This window comes from Hemitrygon akajei, chromosome 31 (assembly GCF_048418815.1).
Source record: "Hemitrygon akajei chromosome 31, sHemAka1.3, whole genome shotgun sequence".
Lineage (NCBI taxonomy): Eukaryota > Metazoa > Chordata > Chondrichthyes > Myliobatiformes > Dasyatidae > Hemitrygon > Hemitrygon akajei.
The window spans coordinates 27,470,096-27,487,688 of record NC_133154.1 but is presented as its reverse complement, the minus strand read 5'-3'; the positions used below and the strand labels follow the sequence as shown (position 1 = coordinate 27,487,688).

The 17,593-nt window shown below is 44.9% G+C and overlaps 1 protein-coding gene across 1 annotated transcript in view; it reads right to left on the bottom strand.

Moving 5' to 3' along the window:
- LOC140719197 (glycogen [starch] synthase, muscle-like) overlaps positions 1-17,593 on the bottom strand; it is a 46,489-nt gene that overhangs the window by 27,406 nt on the left and 1,490 nt on the right. The window contains exons 2-6 of the mRNA XM_073033636.1: positions 17,106-17,226; positions 12,717-12,823; positions 6,854-6,913; positions 2,763-2,841; positions 1,845-1,958 (exon numbers count right to left, since the gene is read on the bottom strand). Of these exons, the coding sequence (XP_072889737.1) occupies positions 1,845-1,958; positions 2,763-2,841; positions 6,854-6,913; positions 12,717-12,823; positions 17,106-17,226 (481 nt within the window). The remainder of the gene's footprint in view (positions 1-1,844; positions 1,959-2,762; positions 2,842-6,853; positions 6,914-12,716; positions 12,824-17,105; positions 17,227-17,593) is intronic.

Sequence of the window (17,593 nt, the reverse complement as noted above, 5' to 3'; positions counted from 1 at the left end):
CAAAATAGTAATGAGACAATGGACCTTATATGGATTACAGAGGAAGAGGTGTTTGCTGCGCTGAGGGAAATTAGGATGGATAATTGACAACGTGTTCCCTTCAAACTTATGGGAGGCTAGTACAGAAATTGTAGGAGTGCTGGCAGAGGTATTTAAAATGTCCGTTGCCATGGGTGAGGTACTGGAGGATTGGAGTTTAGTTGTTTAAGAATGGCTCTAAGAGTAAGCTGGGAAATTATAGACCAATGAGCCTAACAGCAGTATTGGGTAAGTTATTAGAAGATGTCCTAAGGGACCAGATAAACAATTATTTGGATGGACAGTGACTGATTAGGGATAGCCAACATGAATTTGTGCATGGCAGGTCGTGTCTAAGCACTCTTCCAGAGTTTTTTTGAGGAAGTGTCAGGAAAGGCAATGGATGCAGTCTAGATGGATTTTAGCAAGGCCTTTGACAAGGTCCCGTCTGGGAGGTTAGTCAGGAAGATTCATTGTTTGGCATTCAGGATGAGGTAGGAAATTGTATTAGAAATTGGCTTAGTGGGAGAAACCAGAGAGTGGTAGTAGATGTTGCCTCTCTACTGGAGGCCTGACACGAGTGGAATGCCACAGGGATCAGTGCTGGGTCCGTTGTTGTTTGTCATCTACAATCACGATCTGGATGATAATGTGGATTAGCAAATTTGCAGATGACACTGAGATTGGAGGTGCAATGGAGAGTGAGGAAGATTATCAAAGCTTGAAGCAAGATCTGGACCAACTGGGAAAAATATGGGCTGAACAATGACAGATGAACTTAATACAGATACGAGTATGAGGTGTTGTGCTTTGGGAGGACTAACTAGGGTAGGGCTTACACAGGGAGTGGTAGGACAAAAAGGGGTGTGGTAGAACAGAGGGATTTGGGAGTACAGATCCACAGTTCCTTAAAAGTGGTATCACAGGTAGATAAGGTTGCAAATAGAGCTTTTGGCTCTTTGGTCTTCATAAATCAAAGTATTGAGTACGGGAGTAGGGATGTTATCTTGAAGTTGCACAAGTTGTTGGTGAGGGCTAATTTGGAGTATTGTGTGCAGTTCTTATCACCTACAGGAAAAATAACAATAAGATGGAAAAAGTGCTGAGAAAATTTACAAGGGTATTACCGGGAATTGAGGACCTAACTTATAGTGAAAGGTTGAATAGATTAGGACTTTATTCCCTGGAGCATAGGAGAATGAGGGGAGATTTGATAGAGGCATACAAAATTAAGAAGGATATAGATAGGGTAAATGAAATCAGGCTTTTTCTATTGAGGTTAGGTGAGACTAGAAATAGAAGTCATGGTTTAAGTGTGAAAGGTGAAATGTTTAAGGGGAACATGAGGGAGATCTTCTTCAATCGGAGAGTGGTGAGAGTGTGGAATAAGCTGCCAGTGGAAGTGGTGGATGCGGGTTCAATTTCAACATTTGGGAGAAATTTGGATAGGTGCTACATAGATGGCAAGGATGTTTAGGGCTATGTGGGGCTGAGGAGGGGAAAAAAGGATCAACTGTGATTGAATGGCTGAGCAGACTCAATGAGCCAAATGGCCTCATTCTGCTCCTATGTCTTATGGTCTGGGTTCAGGCTGATGGGACTAGCCAGCGTCAATGTTCAGCATGGACTAGACTGGCCGAATGGCCTGTTTCTGTGCTGTAGTGTTCTATGATTCTATGAATCAGGAAGAGCATGTCTCTTCCACCTTCCACTCTCCACTGCCATTTTACTTCCCGTACAGAAAGCCGAAGAATATTCACTCAGACATTCTGTGCTGTGAAGGCCGAGCTGACGGAGAGTCGGTCAGTGCCAGCCAGGGTTCTCACCTTCACCCGGTCGTTGGGGTGGTTAAACAAACCGATGCGTCGGATGGTGTTCAGGATCGGGTCAGTGGCGTCGTCCAACATGTTGTGAGTGCAGACGGGAGGCAGCGAGGGTCGCTGGAGAGTACAACGAGATTAGATTCACAGCTGACACCTTCAGGTTTGGCAGAAGCAAAATATAAAACAGTAACTCTCCGGGGAGAGGCAGCCACAGCCCCCCTGGATTGAGGAGGATTTGTTCTGTCTCTGATGGGTCAGAGATGTACTTCCTTCACTCTATTCCCCAGAACGTCTGTGTGCCCATAACACATGGACTTGGCGCTCAGGGCCATCCTGAATACGCCTCTGTAGTTGAGAGCCAGGGATTCCCACAATTTGGTGGGAAGATCACCTTTTCCAATGAGGTTTTGGGAATGTCCTGACTCTTTTCTGCTGCCCACCCAATAAATCCCTTGGGCCAGGACTCAGTAGAGTCTGATGCTGGCATTTAATAGTTCGATTTCATATCAGATAAATGTATGCAATACACATCCTGAAATTCTTGCTCTTTGCAGACACCCACGAAAACAGAAGAGTGCCCCAAAGAATGAGTGACAGTTGAAATGTTAGAACCCCAAAGCCCCCCTGACTCCCCCCTCCCATTCACAAGCAGCAAAGCAACAACCATCCCTCACCCCCACCCACTTCTGCAGAAAAGCATCAGCACCCTCCACCAGCCAAGCATGCCCCCAATAAAGAGCTCGACCTGCAGTACAACAAAAACTGATAGTTCACCCACCAGTTTGACATGCCACAGTAATTGCTCTAGTTTATTCTCCATCCATAGCAGGTATATCCCAAGGCAAGTTTCATCCACCCATTGAGGCTCCCCAGGCTGCCCCGTTCACTCCCTCCCCTTACCTTTGAGTGGAGCACTCTCACCTGGGTAGAAAACAATGCCCTTTTCATTATGGTGATGTCTTCCTGGTCAATCAGTCTTGGCATATTTGGTAACTCCCCTCTGTACTCGAACAGAAATGGATTTGGTTTAAACTTAATCTAAAGGGGAGTTATGAAAGTATTCAAGAAAAGGTCCCCACACCTTATGAAACCTTATGCCCGAATTGAGAAGTGAATAACGAATCTTTTCAAGGTCTAAACAGGACATAATATCATTAAGCCATTGAGCATGAGTGGGGGGGGGGGGGGGGGGGGGGAACATCTCTCCACCTGAGGAGAACTAAGCGTCTGGCCAAAAGAGAGGCAAAAGATAATGTTCAACATTTAGTCGGACTCAAATGCATGTCTGCCTCACCCAAGGTACCAACAAGGGCAATCAGAGGATTAGGTTCTAAGTGGTAATTAAGAATATGGGATAAAGATGAAAAAACTTCTCTCCAAAATTTCTCTAAACTAGGACAAGCCCAGTACATATGGATAAGAGAAGCCTCGCCACCTTACACTTGTCACAAACAGGACTAATGTCAGGATAAAACTGCGATAATTTAGTTTTAGACATATGAGCCCTATATATACAACCTTAAACTGCAAAAGGCAGTTCTGAGCACATAAAGAGGTTGAATTAACTGATTTAAGAATTGAATCCCAGACCGCATTAGGTAAAGAAATATTTAAATCATGCTCCCAAGCGGTTCTAATTTTATCAAAGGGTCACTAACTTATCACGAATAGAAGATATTAAGCCTTTACCCAGCGGATTAATACAAAGGCACAGGTCCACAACGTTTTTCTCGGGCATCTCAGGTAAATTTGATATTAAAGGGTTAATGGAATGTCTAATTTGAAGGTATCTAAAGAAATGATGTTTTTCCTTATTGTTATGAATTAGATACGTTTGTTTTGCACTGTGTTAATCTCCATTTTGTTGATGGTTTTCTTTGTAGTTGTGCTGTAGAAACGCATAAAATTTTTTAAAGAAAAGGAAATGGATTTGGTTTAAGAAAACCAGCCAGTTCCGAAGCTGCTCCTTGATTAAAGCATTACAGTTCAATTTACTCCATCCCCACCATATAGACAGTGTTAACTACAATAAATCAATATCCTTTGATTGAAGAAAATTTGTGTTTGACAATTCTGCGCAATATCACTGGCATACGTATTGAAATTTGTTGTTACGCAACAGCAGTATCTTTGTAGGACATTCCACCGCGTTGGGTGGCCCATGGTACAGCCGGAAGAGCGCCTGTCCCACAGCTCCAGAGTCCTGGGCTGGATTCCGACCTCAGCTGCTGTCTCTGTGGAGTCTGCACACTTCCCCGGACTACATGGGTTTCTCCCTGGTGCACTGATTTCCTCCCACCTTCCAAATGTAGGCGGAGAAATCCGCTGGTGTCCACAAAATGGAGTTTATATGCACATGTAATAGGTTAGGAGAGATTGTGTTCTGAAAGCTGGCATAGGTATGATAGACTGAACAGTCATAAGAAGTGAGAAATGAACTACCTTGCACTGCTGATTTGCTTGGTCCCAACATAACCAGTAGATGAGGCCACAAAGACTTTCCTCAATGATCCAGTGCAACACCCCACTGATCACCTATGGACCTCACACCACTTGGTGAACACTGGACCAGATTCTTGATTCTGAGGATCACCACCATGCAGTTCTGATGCAGTCATGAAGCGCCCACCATCCTACCTCCATAGATGCTGCCTGACCTGCTGAGTTTGAGCACCCCCCCCCATTCTTTCCAAAGCCTGTTCTTCAACTTACCTACAGCACACTTGGAATGGACATCTTAGACTTGCTGCAGCAACAAATGTGTGTGGAATTCAATCGATAAAATTAACATTAACTAACTATTGTCTTCAAAATGTTGGCTGTAGTTCCAGTGCATGAAAAACTTGAGTAAAATAGATGATCACTCTTCATTTTACTAACTGTTTAAGCCACAGTTGAGAACTTTACAGCAGGTTTTTGCCAAGAGAAATATTAGTAATAAAGATACAAGAACTTTTAATTATTGGCAGATCCTTTGACATATAAGTTTTATAAAAACTAACTTCTCTTCAGAGGACAAAAAGCCTTTTAAGGATGTTTTGATCTAAGCCCAAAGCCATCGCAAAATAGAAGCTTAACTTAGCTCCACCTACTTTGTTTTAATTGGATATGGACCGGGGGCAAAGGTAATTCCATGTATGTCAGGTGGTAGCTATGTTGCCGTGCATTGATCAAGAGATTACTCATCTGTGATGTATAACTGAAAGCTGGATGATGCAGGTTACCTACGACCATATGCAGAGAATAATAATCTCTGTATGATTCATGATATTAGTTCATTCCAGACCTGTAAAACCATAAGACACAGGAGTAGAATAGGCCATTGAGCCCATCAAGTCTGCTGCGAAAGGGAAGAACCAGAGAGACATTCTGTATTGATCAATAAACCAATTGTTTGGAATCAAATAACCTTGCCTGGTGTCTGCACCCACGCCACCAATCACACCCCTAACACTCTTTCTCTGCCACCTGTCTCACACCCCTCCCACGCCGCTCCACCCTTACCATTCCCAGCATCCTTTGCTCCAACTGGCTCTCTGCTCCACGTTAACAAATGCAGCACTGTGCAAAGGTCTTAGGCATACTAGCTATATATATATGTGTCTTAGGCTATATATATGTGTCTAAGACTTTTGCACAGTACTATACAGGGTAGCAAGAACATATGAGATATCACTAAAATACAGTCACAGAAAAAAGAACATAATCCAAGACCATGAATGTTGCAGCGGTTTGCAGTCGAACACAATATGGCTTGTTTTCTGCTGAGTGAACACTGGGGGGTTCATTGACTCCAGCTTCGATGTCGCGCCACACCGCCCCTGACACCACAGTGGAGCGCAACAACTCCAACCCCCCCGGGCAGCTGTAAACAGGAACATTGCCGCTTGAGGCCTAGTCCACGCTACGACTGAGGCCAATAAATCAGTGAATCGGACTTGCAGCATTTCACATTATCAATGTCCAACAGGGCCTTGCAATCACAAGAAAAGCGACCAAGACTGCACGCTGCCTTTGCGCACCAAATCCTCTGACATAGGCAGCAGCACCACCTGCACCAAGTCCAGCTTGAGCTGATCCTCATCCCAGAGGAAGGACGTGGTTGTACAGGAAAGGGTGCCGGGGAGTTTTGCCAGAATGTTGTCTGGGATGGAACATTCAGTAACAAGGGAGACTGGATGGGCCAGGTTTCTCCTTGGAGTGGAGGAGGAGGGAGGGCGGGATGGTGGTTCCTCATAGAGGTAGTCAGTATTATGCGGGGCACAGATAGGATGGATAGTGAGAAATCATCCCCATATGTGCCTTATGAGAATAGGTTGAGTGAACTCGGCCTTTTTTCCTTGGAGCGACGGAGGATGAGAGGTGACCAGATAGAGGTGTATAAGATGATGAGAGGCATTGATTGTGTGGATAGTCAGAGGCTTTCCGCAGGGCTGAAATGGCTAGCACGAGAGGGCACAGTTTTAAGGTGCTTGGAAGTAGCTACAGAGGAGATGTCAGGGGTAATTATTATTTTTAAAATTTTTATTTATTTATGCAGAGAGTGGTGAGTGTGTGGAATGGGCTGCTGGCAACAGTGGTGGAGGCGGATACGATAGGATCTTTTAAGAGACTCCAGGACAGGTACGTGGAGCTCAGAAAAATAGAGGTCTGTGGGTAACTCTAGGTAATTTCTAAGGTAAGGACATGTTCGGCACAGCTTTGTGGGTTGAAGGGCCTGTGTTGTGTTGTAGGTTTTCTGTGTTTTCTATGTACAGGGCATAAGCTTACTCTGCAAAGAAGGAAAGTTAGAGTAAGTTGGAGAATTACCAAGAGGTGAATGCAGATTGAAACTCGCTGGATGGAGACAGATCAACACACATACATAAAATACAAAAATCTGGATGAGTACGTACTTGAATTGACAAGGAATAGCTGGCAAATCTTCCCAGGCTGAGTCACTTTTGCTCCCCTGTGCCCTGATCACAACCACCCCACCTCTAAAGTGACCCTCCAAAACAGCCAGTACTTACACCAGCAGCGATTCGTACAACTTCTTTCCAAAATTCTCCTTCACTGTATTTGCTGTGTCCCTGGAGGAGGAGGGAGAGACAGTTACCCAGCTGCGGTAGATCAGACCATACTCAGTATATGGAAGTGATAGAGGTGGCTACAATTACAATAATTTAAAGACAGTTGGACAGATATGTAGAATGCCCATAAAAAGTATTCATTCTCCCTTGGAAGTTTTCATGTTTTATTGTTTTACAACATTGAATCACAGCAGATTTAATTTGGCTTTTTTTTTGACACTGAGCAACAGAAAAGACCCTTTGGTGTCAAAATAAAAACAAATTTGTCTAAATTGATTACAATTATTAAACAAAAAATAATTGATTGTATGATTTTTAATCTTCTCCCTCTTCCAATGTAGAGTGGCCGCCTGCTTCAAAACATCCACCATTGTCCCTGGTACCTAAAAAGACCAAGGTAACATGTCCTGTCGCGCTCACCTCAATAATAAGCAAATGTTTTGAGAGGCTGGTCAAAGACTACAACCGTAGCTTGCTGCCACCCACACTGGACCCCCTGCAATTCACCTACCGGCACAACCAATGGACAGACGATGCACCGGCCTTACACATCTGGAGAAGAGGGATACTTATGCTGTTCTTGGACTGCAGTTCAGCATTCAATACCATAATTCCATCCAGGGAAAGAAACTCAGAGACCTTGGCCTTCTTGTCTTGTCCGTACTGCACCAACCGCCACCACTGGGCTATAAACGTGCAGGAGCAGTGTGTGGTTAAGTGCCTTGCTCAAGGACACACACACTGCCTCGGCTGAGGCTCGAACTAACGACCTTCAGATCACTAGTCCAAAGCCTTAACCACTTGGCCATGTGCCCACAACACCTTACCTTGTGTAGCTGGATCCTGGACTTCCTGTCAGATTGCCGGCAGGTGGTAAGGGTGGGCTCCCTCACCTCTGCCCCTCTGACCCTCAACACAGGTGTCCCTCAGGGCTGTGTCCCAAGCCTCCTTTACTCTCTGTATACCATGACTGTGTCGTCACCCACAGCACCAATCTGCCAATTAAATTTGCTGACGACACTACACTGACTGGCCTAATCTCAAATAATAATGAGGCAGCCTACAGAGAAGAAGTCATCACCCTACACAGTGGTGTCAAGAAAACAGCCTCTCCCTCAATGTTGCAAAAACAAAGGAGCTGGTTGCGGACTGCAGGAGGAATGGGGACAGGCTAACCCCTATAGACATCGAATGATCTGAGGGTGAACAGCTTTAAATTCCTCGGTATAAACACCACCAAGGATCTCATGTGGTCTATACATACCAGCTGTGTGGTGAAAAATGCACAACAGCGCCTCTTTCACTTCAGACAGTTGAAGAAATTTGGAATGGGCCCCCAAATTCTAAGAACTTTCTACAGGGGCACGATTGAGAGCATCCTGACTGGCTGCATCACTGCCTGGTATGGGAACTGTACTTCCCTCAGTCACAGGACTCTGCAGAGAGTGGCACGGACATCTGTAGATGTGAACTTCCCATTATTCAGAACATTTACAAAGACAAGTATGTAAAAAGGGTCCAAAGGATTATTGGGGACCAGAGTCACCCCAACCACAAACTATTCCAGCTGCTACCATCCGGGAAACGGTACCGCAGCTTAAATGCCAGAACCAACAGGCTTCGGGACAGCTTCTTCCACCAGGCCATCAGACTGATTAATTCATGCTGACGAAACTGTATTTCTGTGTTATATTGACTATCCTGTTGTATATAATATTTATTATAAATTACTATAATTGCACATTTGAACAGAGACATAACATAAAGATTTTTACTCCTCATGTATATGAAGGATGTAAGTTTAACCCTCAGGCTCGGCCAGCACGTGCTCGTCAAGGGGAAAACAACTCCTGGCCCCGCCAAACTGAGAAACCCCGTTTGTGTGGATGCTGCGTGATGTGTTGCCCGGTTACAAATCCACACCGCAAAATATCAAACAGTACACCATATGCGATTGAACAATTGATCCTTATAATTCTTAAACTGGCTATATGGTTAGTAAAAAAATAAAACAGAAGAAGGGCCCATTCTCATGGAACAGTCTGTTGGGCATCGTTGGAGCTCACTGTTCGTTCATTTGTTCCCGTTGGCCTCAGCGTAGCTGGCCCTCGGACCCTTCCTCCTCAGTCCACTCCACCTGGTGGTCTTCCAACTCTCTCCATTCGTGTCCTCTCTCTCCAACGCTCCCCGACGAATAACCATGAAAAACCCGGCTCCCAGACACACAAGAAAAAAAACATTTCTCCCATTGGATAGCCTCTGCATTCCAAAGCCCCGTTATCTCTAGCCGTAACCCAAACATTGCTGCTACAGAGGAACCATTTCCTTAGCAGTGGAACATTACAGAGAAGTCATTACATTAGCCTTAGCAGTGAAACCTTACAGCGTGTTACATAAGTAATAAAGTCAATTCAATTCCATTACTCTCCCCCCTGCAAGACAGTATTTAGCAGATGCACCTTTGGCCTTGAGCCTGTGTGGATAGGTCTCTATCTGCTTTGTACATCTGGACACTGCAAGTTTTCCCCATTCTTCTTTACAAAACTGTTCTAGCTCTGTTAGATTGCATGGGAAACAGCACTTTTCAAGTCTAGCCAGAAATTTGCAATTGGATTGAGGTCTGGACTCTGACTTGGCCACTTCAGGACATTAATTTTGCTGTTTTTAAGCCATTCCTGTGTAGCTTTGGCTTTATGTGTGGGGTCATTGTCTTGCTGGAAAACAAATCTTCTCCCAAGTCACAGTTCTCTTGCAGACTGCATCAGGTTTTCCTCCAGGATTTCCCTGTATTTCGCTGCATTCATTTTGGCCTTTACCTTCACAAGCCTTCCAGGGCCTGCTGCAGTGAAGCATCCCCACAGCATGATGCAGCCACCACCCTGCTTCATGGTAGGGATGGTGTGTTTTTGACGATGTGCAGTGTTTGGCTTACACCAAATATGGCGTTTAGTCTGATGGCCCAAAACCCAATTTTGGTTTCATCAGACCATAGAACCTTCTTCCAGCTGACCTCAGAGTCTCCCACATGCCTTCTGGCCAACTCTAGCCGAGATCTCACGTGAGCTGTTTTTAAAAAAAAAAATTTGCTTTCTCTTTGCCACTGTCCCATAAAGCTGCGACTGGTGAAGCACCCAGCAGTTGTTGTCTGTGCGGTCTCTCCCATCTCAGCCACTGAAGCCTGTAACTCCTCCGGAGTTGTCATAGGCCTCTTTGTGTTCTCCCTCACTGGTCCCCCTCTTGCACAGTCATTCAGTTTTTGAGGACGGCCTGCTCGAGGCAGATTTACAGCTGTGCCATTTTCTTCCCATTTCTTGATGGTTGACTTAACTGTACTGCAAGATATATTCAGTGACTTGGAAATTTTGCTTGTATCCATCTCCTGACTTGTGCTTCTAAATAACCTTTTTGTGGAGTTGCTTGGAGTGTTCTTTTGTCTTCATGGTGTAGTTTTTGTCAGGATACCGACTCACCAGCAGTTCGACCTTCTTATTCTTCTGACTTTTAATGGTGGTTGGCAGTCCAATTTAAAGGAACATTACCGCCACCAACTGAACTGGAGTCTGGTGTAGAGAGTTGGGAAATAAAACCCCTACAAGTTATTTATCAAATGAAAACTAAATTATTCCAGAAAGTCCTTAGATTGTAAATAATGAAAGACAATATTGTGAATTACTTACGTAACTTAGTGAGATCTTTAAATGAAAACTATCAACCTCCAAAGATAGTAGTGAATCCTGCATTTGACTTCTTTCAACCTTATATGCTTCACATTATAAAAAGAACCTGTTCAACTGTTTCATAATGATAAAAAAAACCTGTACATCCTAGCGTGATGTTTACCAACAAGATACAAGGAATAATTAAGCATAAGATGCCCAATTCTAAGTTGAGTCAATACATTCCTTCCCTTCTTGTTTTACCCCTTCTCCTATCGACCCAACAGTTTTATGTATTCTGTAGAGATGTTTCCCCTTATGCCCATTATCCCACAAGTTTTGCCATAATCCCTTAATTCTTAGCCCCACCAACCCCTTAGCTTCTGATTTGCTGAGTGGAATGTCTATATCCACAGTTGACAGCTTTTTTGGCCAATCAACCTGCTCATTCCCCTCAATATCTCTATGTGCAGGGACCCATAAGAAGCAGGCATGTAAACCCGAGGAAATCTGCAGATGCTGGAAATTCAAACAACAACACACACAAAATGCTGGTGGAACACAGCAGGCCAGGCAGCATCTATAGGGAGAAGTGATGTCGACGTTTCGGGCCGAGACCCTTCGTCAGGACTAACCGAAAGGAAAGATAGTAAGAGATTTGAAAGTAGTGGGGGGAGGGGAAATGCGAAATGATAGGAGAAGACCGGAGGGGGTGGGATGAAGCTAAGAGCTGGAAAGGTGATTGGCGAAAGTGATACAGAGCTGGAGAAGGGAAAAGATCATGGGACGGGATGCCTCAGGAGAAAGAAAGGGGGGGGGAGCATCAGAGTGAGATGGAGAACAGGCAAACAACTAAATATGTCAGGGATGGGGTAAGAAGGGGAGGAGGGGCATTAACGGAAGTTAGAGAAGTCAATGTTCATGCCATCAGGTTGGAGGCTACCTAGCCGGTATATAAGGTGTTGTTCCTCCAACCCGAGTTTGGATTCATTTTGACAATAGAGGAGGCCATGGATAGACATATCAGAATGGGAATGGGACGTGGAATTAAAATGTGTGGCCATTGGGAGATCCTGCTTTTTCTGGCGGACCGAGCATAGGTGTTCAGCGAAACGGTCTCCCAATCTGCGTCGGGTCTCACCAATATATAAAAGGCCACACCGGGAGCACCGGACGCAGTTTACCACACCAGCCGACTCACAGGTGAAGTGTCGCCTCACCTGGAAGGACTGTCTGGGGCCCTGAATGGTGGTGAGGGAGGAAGTGTAAGGGCAGGTGTAGCACTTGTTCCGTTAACAAGGATAAGTGCCAGGAGGGAGATCGGTGGGAAGGGATGGGGGGGGGGGGGGGATGAGTGGACAAGGGAGTCATGTAGGGAGCGATCCCTGCGAAAAGCAGAAAGTGGGGGAGGGAAAAATGTGTTTGGTAGTGGGATCCCGTTGGAGGTGGCGTAAGTTACGGAGAATTATATGTTGGACCTGGAGGCTGGTGGGGTGGTAGGTAAGGACAAGGGGAACCCTATCCCGAGTGGGGTGGCGGGTGGATGGGGTGAGGGCAGATTTGCGGGAAATGGGAGAGATGCGTTTGAGAGCAGAGTTGATGGTGGACGAAGGGAAGCCCCTTTGTTTAAAAAAGGAAGACATCTCCTTCGTCCTGGAATGAAAAGCCTTATCCTGAGAGCAGATGCGGCGGAGATGGAGGAATTGTGAGAAGGGGATAGCATTTTTGCAAGAGACAGGGTGGGAAGAGGAATAGTCCAGGTAGCTGTGAGAGTCTGTAGGTTTATAGTAGATATCGGTAGATAGGCCATCTCCAGAGATGGAGACAGAAAGATCAAGAAAGGGGAGGGAGGTGTCGGAAATGGACCAGGTAAATTTAAGGGCAGGGTGAAAGTTGGAGGCAAAGTTAATGAAGTCCTGCCCTCAAATCGGAAGTCACTTGGGTTTGGATTCTGTGGTCTTTATAGTTAATATTATAGCAATTTTACTGCATACTATTTTAATGCAAGGTGCCCTGATGCCAACAGTAGAGTCTTTGAACCAGCAGTCAGACAGAAAGCAGTCACCAGCACACTCTGTGCTATGAGCTGCCTCCCACGGCTTCAATCAGGGTCTAAAACTTCCCACTCTACTGGTCCAGGTACTCACCACAGCTGCTTGCGAATTGCCTGACCTTTCAGCGACTCTACGTTGAAGTTGTTGGTCCGGGCGGGCATGATGAAGAACGCAATGACGGTCACGATGCTCTGGTGAGTCTGGAACAACAAGTTTTACAGCGTGAATCGTTCTGCATGAGATGAACTCGGCCTCAAGTCGTTTCTGATAACACCAGCTATAATAATAAATGCATAGATGTTTGGCAATCGTCATTTCCTTGCATTATCTGTGCCATTGTTAAGATCTGTATGGGCTTTTATAAGGTCCTGGTAGGCTGCTGTGGAAAGTTAGTTCGCATGAAATCTAAGAAGAGCTGGTTAATTGGATCTGTATGGTAGAAAGCAGAGGATGGTAGCAGCATGGAAAGATAAGGCAGAGGTTGATAGATCCTTGGTTGGTCAGGGTATTCAGGGATACAGGGAGAAGGAAGGAGGTTGGGGCTGAGAAGGAAAATGAATCAGCCATGATGAAATGGTGGAGCAGACTCGATGGGTCAAATGGCCTAATCCTGCTCCTATATCTTACGGTCTTATCTGTCGGGGTGGTGGTAGTGTCAGAAACATTAGTGGCATTTAAGAAACTCTTAATGTATCTATCTAAGAAACTCTTAGATAGGCACATGGATGATAGAAAAATGTAGGAGAGAAGGGTTAGATTGATCGTAGAGTAGGTTAAAAGGTTGGCACAACATTGCTGCCTGAAAAGCCTGTACTGTACTGTAATACTCTATGTTCTATGATGATGGTGGAAGATTCTTTTGGACTGGAGGCCCGTAGCTTGTGGTGTGCTTCAGCGGCCGGTGCTGAGCCCATTACTATTTGTCATTTACTATGTCAATAATTCCAATGAGAACGTCCAAGGCATGGTTAGTATGTTTGTGGGTGACACTAAAATAGGCTGTAGAGTGGATAATGAAGAGAGTTATAAGACCTTAAGATATAGGAGCAGAAGTAGGCCATTCAGCCCATCGAGTCTGCTCCGCCATTCAATCATGGATGATCCTATTCTTCCAGTCATCCCCACTCCCCTGCCTTCTCCCCTTTGATGTACTGGCTAATCAAGAACCTACCCATCTCTGCCTTAAATGCACCCAATGACTTGGGCTCCACAGTTGCTCATGGCAACAAATTCCACAGATTTACCACCCTCTGACTAAAGTAATTTCTCTGCAGCTCTGTTCTAGATGGTTGTCCTTCATTCCTGAAGTCGTGCCCTCTTGTCATAGACTTCCCTACCATGGAAAATAACTTCGCCATATCTAATCTGTTCAGGCCTTTTAACATTCAGAATGTTTCTATGAGATCCCCCCCTCATTCTCCTGAACTCCAGGGAATACAGCCCAAGAGCTGCTAGATGTTCTTCATATGGTAACCCTTTTGTTCCTGGAATCATTCTCGAGAATCTTCTCTGAGCCCTCTCCAACATCAGCATATCCTTTCTAAAATAAAGAGCCCAAAACTCCAAGTTATCAGAAATTAAAGAGAGACCTTGAGCAGCAAGGTAAGTGGGCGGAGAACGGTAAATAAAATTTAAATTGGATAAGTGAGGCTTGTTTTTGCAAAGACAAATAAGGGCGGGACTTTCACAGTGAATGGTAGGGCCCTGGAAAATGTTGTAGAACGGAGCGACCTTGCAGTACAAGTACACAGATCGATGAAAGTGGCATTTCAGGTAGATAGGGTGGCTGAGGCAGCTTTGGCATGCTGGCTTTCATCAGTAGGCACTGAGTATAGAAGGTGGGATGTTGTGTTGTAATTGGATACGATATTGGTGAGGCCACATTTGGGAAGGGTCTCGGCCCAAAACATCGACTGTACTCTCTTCCATAGAGGCAGCCTGGCCTGCTGAGTTCCTCCAGCATTGTGTGTGCGTTGCTCGGATTTCCAGCATCTGCAGACTTTCTCTTGTCTGTGTTTGGAATATTGTGTTCAGTTTTGGTCAGGAAAGATGCAAGTTAGCTGGAAAGAGTGTAGAGAAGACGTGAGGATGTTGCTGGGACTTGAGGAACTCAGTTATAGAGACAGGTTGTTCAGGCTAAGAAGTTATTCAGTGGTGTGTTAGAGAATAAGGGGTGATTTTAGAGACGTTTATAAAATTTTGGAGCACAAAAAGGGAGAATATGCAGAGACTTTACCCAACATTGGGGAATTAGTAACTGGAGGGCATAGGTTTAAGGTGAGAGGGGTAAGATTGAAAGGGACATGAGGGGCAATGGTTTCCACACAGTAATTGGAATGTGTTTCCAGAAGAAGTGTCTGAGGCAGGAACACTTACAAAATATAAAATTGAATTGGACAGCTAGATGGATAGAAAGAGTTTAGAGAGGTATGGTCCAATATAACCAACATCTAGGTCACCATGGACCAGTTGGGCTGTAAGGCCTGTTTCCCTGCTGTATAACTCTATGTCTCGATGAGTTCTAACTTCTCAGTAGGTCTTCTGATTTCTTTCAATGTTCTGTTTCATCGTGGGCAAGGATTTAGACCCAGCAAGGATGAAAGTTTCCAGGTCAAGGCGCTGTGTGATGTGAATTGAATTGACTTTATTACTTACATCCTTCATATACATGAAGAGTAAAAATCTTCACGTTACGCCTCCATCTAAATGTGCACTGTGCAATTTAGAGTAATTTATAATAAATATTATGTACAACAGGATAGTCAATATAACATAGAAATACAGTTGTATCAGCATTAATTACCGTAGATTCCGGATTATAAGCCGCTACTTTTTTCCCACGCTTTGAACAGCTTTGAACACTGCGGCCTTTACTACGGTGCGGCTAATGCATGGTTTTTTTTCATGCCGCCAAAAACATTTTGCCTTGTAACAGTAGACCAATAAAATTGATGAGTAGTTCACAGAGGTCCAATGAAATTGTACGATAAATCAAGTGCACTTTCACAATTAAATTATTGTAAATCAGTCATTTGTACTCACCCTCATCAACATGGAAAACACTTGAAGAAAAGCATTGTGCTGCCTTTATGGCAGTTATTTAGTTTATAATATTTTCGCTTAGTAATTCATTTGTTAGTATTTTCTAGTTAAAGTTAGAAGTGTTTTAAGTATATTTGTTTTCTGTACTACATCCCGGGATGCTATGACGTCACATCCGGTTTCGCCGCGTCTTGTGGGAAAATACCGGTTTGCGATAAACGGAAAGGAGGGGGCGAGCGCATTAGACCCACGCGAAAACGCTGCAAAGCATATGATGCAGCTTTTAAGTTAAAGGCGATCAATAACTTTTCCTGGTAGGCTGCAGTATATATTTTTTTACCAGTCGTTAGGAGATATTGGAATGTTGTTCGTGCACTGTTCAGTAAAAAAGTATACGCAACGTAATTTGTGTGTTACCGATACGTATGTATATTTAAAAGTAGCCGTGTTACAGGCACGGTTCGGAAAAAAGCATTTGCAATATGTATTTGTTTATGTTACCATACGGATTTAATTAAAAGTTAAAAAATCCTCACGTGTAATATCTTTCTGTGTAAATATCTCATATTACAACGTGGGACACCTGCGGCTTAAAATCCGGTGCGGCTTGTATAAGTACAAAATTGATTTTCTTTCTAAAATTAGAGCCTGCGGCTTTTAATCAGGTGCGCTCTGTAGTCCGGAATCTACGGTAATCAGTCTGATGGCCTGGTGGAAGAAGCTGTCCCGGAGCCTGTTGGTCCTGGCTTTTATACTGCGGTACCGTTTCCCAGATGGTAGCAGCTGGAACAGTTTGTGGTTGGAGTGACTCTGGTCCCCAATGACCCTACGGGCCCTTCTTACACACCTGTCTTTGTAAATGTCCTGAATCATGGGAAGTTCACAACTACAGATGCACTGGGCTGTCCGCACCACTCCCTGCAGAATCCTGCGATTGAGGGAAGTACAGTTCCCATACCAGGCAGTGATGCAGCCAGTCAGGATGCTCTCAATTGTGCCCCTATAGAAAGTTCTTAGGATCTGGGGGCCCACAAGCAAACTTCCTCAACCTTCTGAGGTGAAAGAGGTGCTGTTGTACCTTTTTCACCGCACAGCTGGTGTGTACAGACCACGTGAGATCCTCGGTGACGTGTATGCCAAGGAATCTAAAGCTGTTCACCCTCTCAACCATGCTAGGGAAGCTAGCAGATGGTGGTGCTTCCCGGCCGCAGTTGCCCTTGTCCTTCTTTGTGCTGGCTTTGGAGTTGCTATTGACAATCTGCTGCAATGTATTTGTGTGTCACAGCATTGCCCAGTTACTGCTTTGTTTATACCTAAAGCTGTAGCCCTTCTCCCTGGACTCCTTTTCTTACTCCTAGGATCGGTGACGGATGTCCCTGCCACCTCCACTCACCAGCAGAATCGCACATTGTCTTACGCAGGGTCAGAGAGGGGTCTCACCTTTAGGAGGTAGTTGAGTCGTGCCAGGGCCTCAAGGAATACATCAGCCCCTTTGTTTCTGAACTCGTAACGGCCAGCAGTGAAGAAATACAGGGTCTTATCCAGATCAAAATCCAAATGGCTAAACAAATCAAAAGAAAGCCAGTTAAAATTTAGTATTCACTGCTTGGACAATTAATTTTATTTGCCGTGACCGCAAACTCAGGAGCATTTCCCGCTGCTCAGAGCGCTCGTCTGACTGAGTGCTGCTGGGATGCGGTGGACTGGACCCTACTTCCGCCAGTACAGACACAGTCAAGGGAGGAGATACAGGCCTATGGTGGAACTTGCTGAACACAGAGCGATGATCAGAGGGGAAAGCTGAGTAAGATGGAGATAAACAGAGTTGAGGGACGAGGCACGGCGCTGGCCTCGGGAGCTGCCGGTGTGGAGAAAGCTGCAGGTCGGTTTTCCCCGAGAGAGCATGTGGGCCAGGGATGTGTAGAGTG